This window comes from Staurois parvus, unplaced genomic scaffold (assembly GCF_062004578.1).
Source record: "Staurois parvus isolate SC_StPar_1 unplaced genomic scaffold, SC_StPar_1.0 ptg000635l, whole genome shotgun sequence".
In the NCBI taxonomy this organism is placed as follows: domain Eukaryota; kingdom Metazoa; phylum Chordata; class Amphibia; order Anura; family Ranidae; genus Staurois; species Staurois parvus.
In genome coordinates, this window is record NW_028318431.1 from 2,573,624 (window position 1) to 2,589,207 (window position 15,584).

Below are 15,584 nucleotides of genomic sequence, written 5' to 3' on the forward strand. Positions count from 1 at the left end.
ATTTCTCAAAATGAAAATTGCGAGAGAGAATCAGCTTTGCTGCCAAGTAGCAAACAATATAGCCTCTGTCTCTTATGTGAGCATTTTAGCAAACTAAAAAAAAAAGCCATACAAAAGAAAAAAAAAGAGGCAAAGTAGGAACCCCTTATATTAACCAAAGCAGGTATACAGACCCACATATCTCAACAATAAAATCTCTAAAAAATGCAAAAAATATTTGATGAGGGTCTGGTATGGATGTCAAAGAGGACCCCATGCAAAAAAAAAAATCACATGGGGTTCCCCCTTCAATTCAGAGGGAAAAAGATGGAAGAGAAAGAAAGTGAAACCCCTTTAGGGGAGAAAGGAACCACTATAAAGCCTAATGGTTTATACACATCTGTTACTATACCTATGGATATCATTAAAGTTTAGCTAAAATCCAAAGCATACAATTAGCACAAAGAACATAACATTCAGTCAGTAGGATGTGTCCCTAGTGCTGATTCTTCTTCTTTTAAGAGAAACCTTCCTCTGTCCTACTCCTCCACATAATCAATTTGTGTAAAACAGAAGATTTCTGTATTACAGATTGGTCACTGCTGCTCTCTTTCCTTGTGTAGGGTGACTGATCTATTATCCACCCCCTCCTGTAGTTTTCTGCAGTGAAGTGGATTTATATTCTCTATGGTTATTGTGTATATTTACAGAAATAAACATTTTTGTGTCTGGAGTTCTGCTTTAAAGCTCCACTTTGGTATTGTTTTTATTGTATTAGTGTATTGTTATTATTTTTTATTATTGTGTATTACCATTTTTGTGTATTATTACTGTGTATTATTTCTATGATTATTGTGTATTATAATTGTTGTGTAATATTATTATTATTATACTTGTGTGTCATAATTTATTATTATCATGTTTTTATAATGTATTATGCAGTGAAGTGGATTTATATTCAATGTGGCAATTGCTAAATTTATGTCAATAAAAGTTTTTGTGCCTGGAATTTTGCTTTAAAGCTCCACTTTGCGATTGTGTTTACTGTATGAGTATGTTTTATGATTTGTATTATTATTATTGTGTATTATATCTGTGTATTATTATTTTTCTGTATTATTTTTACTGTGTATGAATAATATTATGTATATTAATTATTGTGTATTAGTAGTGTGCATTATAATAATTATTATTATATTTATTGTGTATTATTAGTATATTGTATTATTATTATTATTATTATTGTCACTCATGTATTATTATAGTGTATTATAATTGTGTATTCTTATTTTTCTGTGTTATTATTACTGTGTATGAATATTATGGTGTAGTATTAATACTATTATACACTATTATTGTGTATTATAATTATTATTATATTTTGCACTATTTATTATGATTATCATGTATATAGTGTGTTATTACTATTGTGTGTTAATAGTATGTTGTATTATTGTTGTGTATTATTATTGTTGTCACACATGTATTATTATAGTGTATTATGTGTGTGTGTGATGTTCTGTGCTGGTCCTCTGACTATTACAGCATGTGCAGATCATCCTGTGTGTGCGGAGATCGGGGAGCTCTCCTGTCCTGCAGTGCGCACTTTGTCCGGTAGGGGTCTCCTGTCTGGTAGTATCGCACCCCCCGGCGGACTGGTGCAGCTGAGCGCGGAGTGTTCAGGACTTTGCCGTGTCAGTGATCAGGTGGGACATGGAACACCCGGGACTCCGCACACCCACCCCACACTCTCCATTATCTGCCTAACACTTCCCCCCTCACTCCGAGAAAGCGATGAGAAGAGGATCCGGGCTGTGTGCTCCATCCATTGTCTGATGCTGGATGTGTGGGCTCCCCCGGGTGTCCTGGACAGGAGGAGTGGGCGCTATGTGAGCGGGAGAGGGGCTGCAGGGGAGATCAGGGATCGGTGCTGGGCTTGCTGATCCGACCATGAGCCCGGAGAGCTGTGTGCTGCTGGACTTTGAAAGAGAGAACTTGGCCGTGTCCGGCTCTTGCTTCAACCACAGCTCCAACCATTCCGCGGAGGACTGGTTCTACCCCGGGGTCACCTATGCCATCGTCCCCGTCTATGGACTCATCATCCTCATCGGCCTCATCGGAAATGTCACCCTCATTAAGATCTTCTGCACCGTCAAGTCCATGAGGAATGTCCCCAACCTGTTCATCTCCAGCCTGGCCCTGGGGGACCTTCTCCTCCTCGTCACCTGTGCCCCTGTGGATGCCAGCAGGTACCTGTTCGATACCTGGCTCTTCGGCAGGGTGGGCTGCAAGCTGATCCCCTTCATACAGCTGACATCAGTGGGGGTCTCTGTGTTCACCCTCACCGCACTGTCCGCCGACAGGTAGGTGCCAGGGCACCATGGGGGACCTCTACACAAGATGGACAATCACTCTTTCTATCTATCTATCTATCTATCTATCTATCTATCTATCTATCTATCTATCTATCTATCTCTCTATCCATCCATCCATCTATCCAATAATATCTATTCATCTATGTGTACATGCGGCAGATGAGCAAATGTCAATTTCAGGGTCACTTTTGCATCATTGAGAAGCTGGTTAATAGTATTCTGTCTATCTATCTATCTATCTATCTATCTATCTATCTATCTATCTATCTATCTATCTATCTATGCAACAGCTGATGAAGTATGAATTTCAGTTTAACTTTTTCATTTGGCAGAAGTTGGTCAATGGCATTCTATCTATCTATCTATCTATCTATCTATCTATCTATCTATCTATCTATGCAACAGCTGATGAAGTATGAATTTCAGTTTAACTTTTTCATTTGGCAGAAGTTGGTCAATGGCATTCTATCTATCTATCTATCTATCTATCTATCTATCTATCTATCTATCTATCTATCTATTTATCATCATCATTCTATCTGCCTATGCATCCATGTGTCCATGCACAGCTTATGAAATATGAATGTAACTTTTTTCATTATGCAGAAGTTGGTCAGTAGTATTCTATCTATCTCTCTGTCTGTCTGTCTATCTATCTATCTATCTATCTATCTATCTATCTATCTATCTATCTATCTATGTGCACATTCAACAGATGAGCAAATGTCAGTTTCAGGGTCACTTTTGCATCATGCAGAAGCTGGTTAATAGTATTCTATCTATCTATCTATCTATCTATCTATCTATCTATCTATCGATCATCATTCTATCTGCCTATGCATCCATGTGTCCATGCACAGCTGATGAAATATGAATGTAACTTTTTCATTATGCAGAAGTTGGTCAGTAGCATTCTATCTATCTATCTATCTATCTATCTATCTATCTATCTATCTATCTATCTATCTATCTATCTATCTATCCATCTATCTATGCAACAGCTGATGAAGTATGAATGTCAGTTTAACTTTTTCATTTGGCAGAAATTGGTCGATGGCATTCTATCTATCTATCTATCTATCTATCTATCTATCTATCTATCTATCTATCCATTACCATCTACCTTTCTTTCTATCCAAACAGGTGCCCATGCATGAGCAAATGTCAATTCAAAGGTCATTTTTTGCATTATCCTGAAGTTGGTTAATATTATTCTATCTATCTATCTATCTATCTATCTATCTATCTATCTATCTCTGATCTATCTATCTATCTTGCTATCAATCTCTATATATCTATATCTGATCCATCTATATAGCTATCTATCTATCTATCTATCTATCTATCTATCTATCTATCTATCTATCTAAAATATGAAATGTGTATTCTGTAGTGTTGAATTCCGTGTAGTCAATTTTAATTTATAAATCCTAATAATCTAAATATTGCTAATAATTCTCACTATTAACATCTGTTATTGAAATAAATAGATACAAATACATATGTAAATGAATGGCTAAATTACTTTATTTCCAGCTAATGACATAGTATTTATTTCAGCAGTAAACCTATTGCACATACAGTACAGAATAGAGTGTTGTAAAGTTCTTCTCCCTGGCATTAAAGCAGATGTTGCATAGTGCATACTGATATGGCTATTCTAGCGTTGAGATTAGGACAGTTGGTAATTATAGATGGTCTTTGTGCTATTTAGTATAGCATATTAATGGTGATTTATGAAGAAGACGTAATCTAGTCATTTCTAGTGAGCGCCCTGATTGCTCCATATGTTAAATAGCTTTCTGATTGCCCAGTATTAACATGTCACTTTTTCTAATGCTGAAGATCTGCTTGGATTTGGATTATTACACAGTTGCTTCTGAATGACTCTGAATGGGTTTTGGTATTTACAGGACTACATATTTCATAGTCATGTACCATTTGTAACACATCACAGCAGTTACTGTAATTATAATGAAAAATTAGGGAGTAATGAGATTGTCTAAAATGTTGAAAATGTTTTTAGACAGACTTTTGGATTGTGTTTTACAGATTGCCTACTTTTATTGGCATGGTGTCCAGTTATTTGTATGATTTAGCATAACTATTAGCTGAGTTACCAGTTAGAAAAAATCCTTTATTCATCTGACTACAAAAAATAGAAAAGATAGAAAGCCTTCAATCACATGGACTATATATATATATATATATATATATATATATATATATATATAAAAAGTCCATGTGTTTGAAGGCTTTCTATCTACTTACGTCAGTAGTGAATAAAATCTGTTCTCCATCACTGTAACCATCATATTTTGCTTAATCTTCATACCCCTTTGAAATGTATTTATGAATGGTGGTGATGTAATATACACCGATCTATTTACATACATAACTATATAATCCTCCCAGTAGGAGTCCATGGTGTAATATCATACAGTTGTGCTGCAGATCTTTGCACAGTAGGTTCTAATCATTCAAGCTAATGCTCCTTATGGTTCCAAGATTTCTGGTATAGAAGGCTGTCTTCTAGCAGAGGACCTGTCAGGATTTAGTGTGAAGAAATGCAAGAACTCACTTCCTTTGTTCTTCAGTAAAAGTGCTGGTCACAGAGGGAGGCGAAGAGATCACCTACTGCCAATTTTATCCATCCTCAGTAGTTTCATGGGATTATGTAAAGAGAGATGGGCTTTATTGCAGTTCGGTAACAACACATAGGAGCTGCATAATGTTAGCGAGAACCTGAGGGATTAAACAAGAGAAATGTATAGCTCGGGTACTCCTTTTTACATTTGACAGCCAAAATGAAACACCCAATTGCACCCTATATAAAGAATAATAGTGCAGTAGACAACGGTAGGTATACACTATATTACACATTGTGGATATCTGTTTTCCAATGAGAATCCAACCAGTGAACACCATCAAGAAAAGAAGGCAAATTCTGCTGGAGTTTTCAAGACATTGGTGCTGTAAAGTTTATACAACTTCAGACAAACATTAAAGTTGTAATAAATGCTTCACGTTTCTTTTGTGACTGCATTCTGTCCAACGAGGGAAACCTTCCCCATTACAGTATGTGGAGCAACCATTCTCAATGCTTTTACCCCAGAGGAACCATTAAAATAGTTTCAAGTCTCAGGGAACCCTTGCAAAACATAACAGCTTGCCTACCAGGCACTTTTACCCCCTTTCTGACCAGGCTAATTTTCAGCTTTCAGTGCTGTCACACTTTGAATGACATTTGTGGGGTCATGCAACATTGTACCCATATGAAATTTGTATCATTTACTTTCACACAAATAGAGCTTTTTTTTGGTGATAAATAATCACCATTGGGTGTTTTGCTAAACAAATGAAAAAAAAGACCAACAATTGTGAAAAAAGAGAGTTTTTCTTAGTTTCTAATATGAAATTTTGCAAACAGGTAATTGTTCTCCTTCAATGATGTTGCACTGATGGGCACTGATAGACTGCACTGATGGACACTGATAAACAGCACTGATGGGCACTGATAGTCTGCACCAATGAGGCATCACTGGTGGGCATTGATGAGGAGGTACTGATGAGGCTGCAGTGAAAGGCGCCAATAATGGGCACTGATAGGCAGCACAGAAGGGCACATAGCCAGCACTGAAGGGCACTGACTGGTGGCACTGATAGGCGGTGCTGACTGGCAGCACTGATGGGCACAGATTGGCAGCACTGCTGGGCACAGATTTGCATCACTGCTGGGCACAGATTGGCAGCTCTGCTGGGAACTGATGGGCACTTTTGTGGCTGCACTGAATCAGTGCCCTGATTATAAGTGTAGATGTCTCCTTTCAGACTTGCCCGTTATCAGCAGTACTTTCCTCATGCTGTGACAGCGTGAGGAAAGTACTGCCGATAACCAGCAAGTGTATTTACATGATGATCAGCTGTGATTGGACACAGCTGATCACATGGTAAAAGGCTGCTGTGATTGGCCCTTTACCATGTCTTGTGATCCAAAGGACACAGCAATCACAGAGAGCTCCTGGTGCCACTTGGGACGCACAGGGGGTGCTGTTCTGGGAGGACGTCGTATGACGTCCTCCCAGAAATGGACAACCGTGCTGTAGCTCTTTTATAAGAAGAGTGTAGAGCAAGTTTCTACCAAGCATTTGAAAAGCTTTTAGCTGGCTTTAAAAGTCACTCTAAAGGCAGAAGTTTTTTCTATCTTACTGCATTCTATGCATTAAAGTAAAAAACCTTCTGGGTGCAGCTCCCTCCTCAGCTCCCCTAATACTTACCTGAGCCCCATCTCAATCCAGCAATGTACATGAGGGCTGCAGCTCTCCTGGGTCTCTCTACTCACACAGCAGCGAGAGCCATTGGCTCCTGTTGCTGTAAATCACAGTCATTGAGGAGAGAGCGGGGGGAGGGGCCATTTGTGAATGGACAATGTCCATTAACAGGAGTGTGGCTTGGGAGAGAGATTGCTTGAGTGCTCCAATAGCAAAAGGCTTGCTATTAGGGCATTCAGCAGGGGGGGGGGGAGTCAGGACCGGCGGGAACCCAAAAAGAAGAGGAACGGGGCAGCTCTGTGTAAAACCATTGCACAGAGCAGGTAAGTATAATATGTTTGGTTTTAATTACAACCTTTATAGCTGGTTCATTTTGAACTGCATCCAATTCACATGACATGTGAAATAACATTGGTTTCTATTGTGCCTGTTCACACATATGTGGTGCAATCCAGATTCAGTGCAAATTGAAAAAGAGTCCTGCCAGTTCTCTAAGCAGTGCGGCCCAGCTCAAGTGCGAATTCAGGCTCATTGACTTCTACGGAATGCTTCTGAATAGCACATGTCATCAGTTGTGAACAAGAAAATATCCTGACCCAATACTGATCTAATCCTGTCCTGAACCTGATGTAAACCTGACCTGAACCATTGAACAACTACTTTGTCAATTAGCTGTGAAAACTGAGCTTCAATCTGCACCACACATGTGTGAATCCACACTTAGAGCTGATTCACACATATGTGATGCGGATTGAAGCTCAGGTTTCCCAGCTAATTGATACAGTAGCTGTTCACAGGTTCAGGACAGGATTAGCTCACGATCCTGTCTTGTTCACACATATGTGGTTTAGGAATGATTCCCATAGAAGTCAATAACCTGTAATCAGAATTCGTACATGACTCTTTTTAAAACTTCACTGAATCCGCACTGCTGTGCTGGACATACTGTATGTGAACAGGCAACATAGGAAGCCATGGTATTTCACATGTCATGCGGATTGGATGCGGTTCATATGTGAACGGGCACTTAGAATTGCTTTAAGCATCTTTGTTATAATCCATTAAAAATCCATTAAAATCTGTGTTTAACTCTGTACAATCTTGTTTACAATGTATATATTCTACAACTGTATGCTTTCTTTACTAAATCTAAACAAAACATTCAAGTTCATAAAAAAAGTTGAATATCTTCACACTGGAAATGAAGTTATCTCTAAAGGCTTCAAGAAATACTTGTGATGTACATTGTTCTATAACATACAAAATCCTGTATGTACAAGGCCTTAGGAACACATAATTGAAAAGCGGTTGAAGGCAAGGACCCTTGCTATTCAGTGTTAGTTATACTTGAAAGACATTTTCTACTTTTTGTTGTTCAAAGAGAAACAATCCTTTTTAAAATATCTAGCAATTGCATACATGTACATACATTCACTGACCACTTTATTAGGTACACCTGTTCAATTGCTTGGTAACACAAATTGCTATTTAGCCAATCTCATGGCAGCAACTCAATGCATTTAGGCATCTAGACGTGGTGAAGACGACTTGCTGAAGTTCAAACCGAGTATCAGAATGGTGAAGAAAGGGGATTTAAGTGACTTTGAATGTGGCATGGTTGTTGGTGCCAGATGGGCTGGTCTGAGTATTTCAAAAACTGCTGATCTGCTGGGATTTCACGTACAAGCATCTCTAGGGTTTACAGAGAATGGTCTGAAAATGAGAAAATATCCAGTGAGCCGCAGTTGTAGGAATGAAAATGCCTTGTTGATGTTAGAGGTCAGAGGAGAATGGGCAAACTGGTTGTTGAGACATTCAGATGGTAGGGTCAGAATTTGGCTTCAACAACATGAAAGCATGGATCCATCCTACCTAGTATCCACGGTTCAGACTGGTGGTGTAATAGTGTGGGGGATAATTTCTTGGCAGTAGGAAGGTATATCTAATAGAGTGGCCAGTGGTTGTAAATATGGCAAAAACAGTTGTGTGATAATGTATGCTTCAACTTAAACCAGATAATGTAGTCAGATGGGTCGTAAAAAGCAGCTTTTTCTATTCGAGGCACCTACGTTATCTGGTTTATAGCCGTGATGAAGGGGTAGTGCTGAGCCCCTGAAACGCATTGGCTGTTGCAAAATAAAAATCTTTAAAGGGACTATGCAAGCTGTTGTGGTGCTCCCATTCTTTCAAAACTTTAGTACAGCTCCGTATACAGAAGCAAAGACTTTAATTTAATTGTTGGGAACAGAGGGATGCTCCACTTCCACCTAAACATGTTTAAATAACCCTCTCTCTACTGTTTTTCCAATCATGTCTTCACCCCCTCCTGTAGTTTTCTGAAGGCAGTCTGTAGTAGTGAGATCTCTCAGCACAGGTTATGTATAGCACAGTGATGATGTCACCACTACTTTTACAAGATAAGATCTGCATTTGAAATGACATTTGATGCACACAAAGAGGATTTATAACCTTTGTGTCTATTGAGAAATATACAAATGACACTTTTTTTGTGCTTGGTGTTCTGCTTTTAAGGGATTTTCCATCATGTATAAGAATAGACTTAGATTGTGATCCATCAGTAACTGCCCTTCCCCACTCTTCCAACTTAGGCTGGTAAGAGGAAGCGCAAACAGTGAGCAGTTGAAATCACCCATTTGTTCTTCCACATCAATGATACCGTAAATAACGTACAGTGATATATTGGTATTGTATTGTAGATGTTGCTTGTAATAGATGTGTTTAGGCTGATTCAGTAAACTGAAGATGGAGGGAAATGAGCAGAAATGGAGCTATAGCCAATGGAGTTTCATGAAATGGATAGAAAATTAGTTGCCATGGGTCTTTTTGCTAATTTTTAATTTGTAGGTTTTAATGAATGACCCGATAATAAATTACCTCTACTAGAATGCTGCAACATGTGGACTTCAAAGTATAGAAATGTTGCTTAGAGATCAATCCCCCCCATACCTATTGAAAGTTCAATTGACATTTATCTGAAAGCAATGAAATTAGGGCATCCTGCACCATTCAGTTATGTGTCGTGGAGTAAAGACTTCCCAGGTCATTTAGGAATAAATGATTTTTCTTGCAACATGTGAAATGTATTTTGCACATACAAAAGCAGTTTTACTGTGCTATAAAGGTATATAGGCTTGAGAAAGGGTCAGGACACTACGTCCAATGAAAGCAATGAAATGAGAGCATCCAACACCATTCAGTTATGTGTCATGGAGTAAAGACTTCTCAGGTCATTTAGGAATAAATGATTTTTCTTACAACATGTGAAATGTATTTTGCACATACAAAAGCAGTTGTACTGTGCTAGAAAGGTATATAGGCTTGAGAAAGGGTCAGGACACTGCAACCAAACTTGTCTCCTCACTACAACCAAACTCGTTCTTCTTCACTCTCACTTATGTTGACTGCTTTAGGTGCCTGTATATACTAGAAAACATCAAGCATTGATTGTTTTTTTTTTTCTGTAATATGAGTGGGGAGAAAAAACATCTTTGTTGCCTAAGACTGTTTGGTTAATGTAGAACGAGCTTTATTTCGGGTGCATTGACTCTAATGAAGAATGACTGATCTAAAAATAAAAGTTGGGTTTGTTTACAAATGAATATGCATAACTTCTTAATACAAATAGGGATATACTGTATATTATAAACAGGGAATTGGAGAAGGGGATAGGGTGACATGGAGGTCTAGAGGGGCTCTTCACTAGGGTAACACAGATTCATTCTGCATCCCAATCTTTCACACCTGTGCTCCTTGTCCAATCTTGGGACGCACCCTCAGTTGGGTCTCATCGAGCTGCATCCTTGATCTATAGTTAAAGAAGTCCTGCATCAGAGGTCATAAATGCTTATTCCTGTCCCAGGAGCAGAATTGAGTTTTTGAAGAGATGATTACACAGGATGGCCATAATGATTCTGCCTCCAGCAAGCATGCTACAATACTGGCAGGCGTGGGTCGTAAATATCCCCAGGGGTCCTACTGTTCAGTGAACTGACAATCTCATTCATCCTGTCCTTTTGCTGGCGATTGGTTTTAAAATCGTTATCGTTACCTTTGTACAAATATCTATGCAATTTGAGAAAAATACAGAACTAGGGTGCAAAGATGTAGTTGGAGCTCAGTCCCTAAAGTGCAAGATTACTATAAAAATAAGAAATGCCCATGGGACTTTTGTTAAGCTGCACCAAAGAAATAAATACCAAATTGTATAAAATAGGACATCTTTTATTCCAAATATTAATCAATAACAAAATACATGACCGCACAATGAAACAGTGAAAATTACATACATAAGTATGTGTTCCACATAGAATTGCAATTAATACAACCAAGTACACAGATGCTGATAATTGTCTTGATGCATTTTATGAAGCAAACTTCACTTGTTCAGGAGACAGTAAAATCCAAATATGTATATGGAGAAACCATGTCATTAAGATAAAAAGAGAGTAAAGTCAGATTTTCATCTTGTAATTATAATAAGCTTATAATAAGGCTTACCTGTAGATACAGTGAATGTATCCTAAATATTTACAGTTTTAGAGATATTTACATGTGTAGCCACTGATGCCACTGGCACATGCACACTGCACTCTCAGTGGACAGCATGCCATCCATTGAGAGAGCTGTGCCACATGATGCTATCGTAGCTCGGCCATTCAAACGGCCAAAGCCCGCGAACCCAGAAGGAAGACCGGGCGAAGATGGATTCCTTGTCAGCGGTGATGGTGTGCTGCTGGAAGGATCATATTAGCACATACTAGCGGTGCATACTAGCACATTGTTACAGGGGGAATATATATATATATATATTTTTTTTTTTAACCTGGTTTACTACCACTTAAATGCATCCGCATTTTGATATTAGTGCTTACAGTCAATAATACATGTTCAGAGGCATGAGTGCCAACAGTATGGTGCTAATTAACTTTACGTTTCTGATTGCAACCTTGGCAGTGAAAGGTTACAGCAAGGTGGTGGGGGTATAATTAAATAAATGGGGTCTTTGAGCTCTCAGTGAGTGTAAAATCTTAGTTCGGTGGAGTAATGGTCTACAAGGTGGTTGAGAAATCCGTGTACTTAGAGTCTTTTCTGTAGGCATCCTGCATGTGGTAGAAAGTCATAATTAGGTCTCTAGGTGAACTGAGGAAGAGGAGGTAACATGCTCTTCACTGAGATGAAAGGGAATAACATTTAGAGGAATTACCAAGATGATGAGAGCAGAAAAGAAGAGAACAGAGAGCAGAAATGTATGTGGATGGGTTTATGGTGGATGTTATTTTGTTCACACATGGTGCTCTCACTAAACGATCCATGTGACAGAATAAAGAATATATTTTGAATTGTGTTCCAGGTGTGTACAAGGTATAATTACAATATAACTATAGTAAGCCTAGGGACTGCTATGTGGTCCATCAGCATAGGGGCCTAATTGCATAATTGTGTGTTCATACAGATACCCTACCTGGTAAATACATTTAGATAAAATACATCATTTAGGCACCTCTCTCAGATCACTAAGAGAGTAATTAGTATGCTGCTTTGTTCATTGTTTTGGAATACTGCAGGCAATGCTGGACCTTCCCCCAGGCCAATAATTTTTGCCCTTCTACATCACTTTATTGGCTAGCCTTAAGCCTTGTACACACGATGAGAATATCAGAAAAATGATTGTTTGTTTTTTTTGGGGGGGGGGGGGGGGTTTCATGCTAGTCTCATTGAAAACTAATGGGTTACTAAAGTTATGAAAAATCTTGTACGACAGACTACAACTTCAAAAGTGATGTCATGTATTGTAATGTATTCTTTCATTTCTGTGCGTACGTGGTCTTGGTCACTAGATTTTTTTTATATGAATACTGTGCTGATTAAATGAACATCATTTGTTCTGGTATCCTATGAGAAAAATGTTAGTATTTGTCCCTTCGGATAATTTCAAATGAACTGTTGCGATTGGCTCTTGAAAGTGTACTATCGATCAGATATTGTACGATCACTACGAAAGTGGTATTTTTTATCTGATTTTCTGATTGTGTGTACTAGGCATTGGAATCACACTAACAAAACCAGACCTCATAGCCATACAAGGCACATAAGGTGAAATGCTGAGAAAGACAGCTTGACCATTCTTTGTTCGTATTCAGCATTCATCCCTGAAGGGCTTTAAACTAAAGTACCACACAGTACAGCACTCAGCCTTGTCCAAATGCAGAATATTTCAGTCTGCCATAGACTTTGACAGACAGTAGGGCTGGATGGTGCACCTGTGCCTCCTAGGGGCACTAAAATGCCAGAATTGCATGTACAGCAGCTAGACACCCGTGAACAAAAGATCTAACAGATTAGAAAGGCATCTCTCCTCAGAATCATTTAGCTGATTTTAATTTGAGCCTTAAGCCCCATACACATGGGCCGAATATCGGCTTTTATTGGCTGGTTCTACAGAAACCAGCCTATTAGGCCCATGTGAACACCAGCCTGTCCAACAGAAGTTGGCCAAACTGTTGGCTTCTGCCGAACGGGCATGCTGGAAAGCACACAACCTGTACATAGCCTAGTGAAACATGGTCAGCAGCTTAGTGCTGGCTAAAAGCAAAAAATATTCATATTTTCCAAATAGGAACTGCATTCCTGTTATAATTATTTAGTTGCAGACTGAACAACATTCAGAAATCAATATAATGCATAAAATGTAGGGATATTAAATTTTTTTTTAACATTTTACACATTGTTAACATACATAAAAAAAACTATAGCAGATCTCTAATGAAATAACTGCCTTGCAATCCAAGCAATGCTTCTCCTTTAATTTCATTTATAGCATCATAGCTGCTAAAAAACCTTTTCTATTACACTTGATGCTTCAAATCCCCCTGCTGGGATTGACCAAATGTGGCCAAATAAAAGGGCATTATTGGAATGTGATGAAATAAAAGGGCATTGGTAGTGTGACCTTTGTTGAAGGAACTGAGTGAAGTAATGTTCAGGCAGAGCCACTATTTGGTTTTACCTGAATGTCATTTAAACCCATTCACAGTGATGCATCTGGGTTTATTTACTAAAACTGGAGAGTACTAAATCTGGTACAACTCTGCACAGAAACAAATCAGCTTCCAGTTTTTCTTGTCAAAGCTTAACTGAACAAGCTGAAGTTAGAAGCTGATTGTCTACCATGCACAGCTGCACCAGATTCTGAGTGCTCCAGTTTTAGTAAATCTCCCCCATTGTGAGCTGAAATTTGTCAATATGACCAGCAACAGATTAAAAACAAGGGTACTATTATTATATATATTTGCTTATATTAAATTCCAACTGTAACCCAAACCATGGTCTACTATTGAGTTGGGAAAGGATAGAACCTTTGTCAGTTTTTAACTGCAGGTTTGTGTCCCCATTGGGGATATTTCCCTTTACGTCTTGTCACAACACAAAGTGATGGGAAGTATCTTCAGTGAGGTATACAGACTGCAACAAAGCACCCTTTTCAGTAAAGTGGGATGGGTTAGAAGATCTGTCAGGTTGTTATTACTGTCTTTGTGCCATTGAAAGAGTCTCCACTCATTTCTTGATCTTTTATCAAAGGCTGTAAATAAGGAAGGAAAGTGAGATGAAATCTCCCAGCAGTGTTCAAAAATTAAGGGAGCATGGGACCCTAGGGAAAGAATTAGCTTTGGCCAAACTCTCCCTTCGTTCGACATTTACACCCCGGTCACGTCGGGTGCCATTTGGCATGCAATTTGCATGCCATGCGACTTGCAAATTGTATGCCAAGTCGCACCCTATTGTCCGCTATTAGAGTGGTTAGATCAGTGCAGTTCCGACTTGGTCGGAGCCACACCAATTTCTAAAGTAGTGCATGCACTATTTTTGCTGTGATATTCATAGACATCTGTGTCAGATGTCTTGCAAATCGCAAATAAAATCGGCATGTCACCCGATTTTGAAATTGTGCGACTTCACAGTAAGTCGCACGATTTCAAAATCAGCTTTGATGTGACCGGGGGCTAATAAGGCTTGCAACAGGCACAGAAAAGCTACTTAATTATATTATCTATCTGGCATGGCCCGATCACACCAGAACTGCCTAAATTGTATATCCTCCCATATGAAGTCACAGGCAAGTACATAGCTTTGACTACTAATCTTATCCTCCTGTTTTACCTCAGGAGAATGAAGGACGTAGCGGGGCCCCCTGGGCATCAATGGGGCCCAAACTTCTATGTGTGTGGTCTTATGGATCTTTAATTTCTACAAGGTCACAGACAACAGTGACAGCTTTACAGAAGTATTTATACTTCACTAGTCCAGACTGGATTTTATATACTAGTGCAATTTCAGATGCAATGTAAGCCACATAGAATCTCATGAAAATGGAACTCAAATTGTTTTCAATGAAGCCCATTTACATCAATACAACTCAGCATGGCATGATTTTGGAAAAGGTTCCTGTACTACTTTGGTGTGATTCCAGCACAATTTTGGACCCATAGTATATGCAAGCCACTACAAAGTAGCATCCAAGTTGCATCAAATTAGCACTACATAATCGCAATTAAGGTCAGATCAAAATTGGATCACAGCAGTGTGAGCCTAGTCTTAGGCTTAAGTGGAGCAACATGGTCATCATAGTGGGATACTTGTTATTTCAGACTCACTTTGGTTTATGTAAAGACATAGATACACCAGTCAACTTGTCCTCTTTTGTTAGTAATTAGAAATCCTGATATTAGAAAGTATTAAAATTAAAAAGTTTCAATCTGATTGGTGAACAAGTGGCCAGAGAGGACATTACAGAGTTTATATTTAATGCAGCAAACCTGCCTCCATACTAGGAGCATTGCTGAAATCTGGTTGCAGTGGATTATAGAGATTAATGTTAACCTGATCTGGCTAAAATGTTTCAAAGAGAAACAGAGATAAAGCTCCTGCAAGTGACTACTGT

General features: G+C 38.7%; 1 protein-coding gene across 1 annotated transcript in view; it reads left to right on the top strand.

Annotated features, from left to right (window-relative positions):
* Positions 1 to 1,644: 1,644 nt before the first annotated feature.
* Positions 1,645 to 15,584, top strand: part of GRPR (gastrin releasing peptide receptor) — a 190,901-nt gene continuing 176,961 nt past the window's right edge. Inside the window, exon 1 of the mRNA XM_089693653.1 lies at positions 1,645 to 2,342. Coding sequence (XP_089549779.1) covers positions 1,930 to 2,342 — 413 coding nt within the window. The 5' untranslated portion in view covers positions 1,645 to 1,929. The remainder of the gene's footprint in view (positions 2,343 to 15,584) is intronic.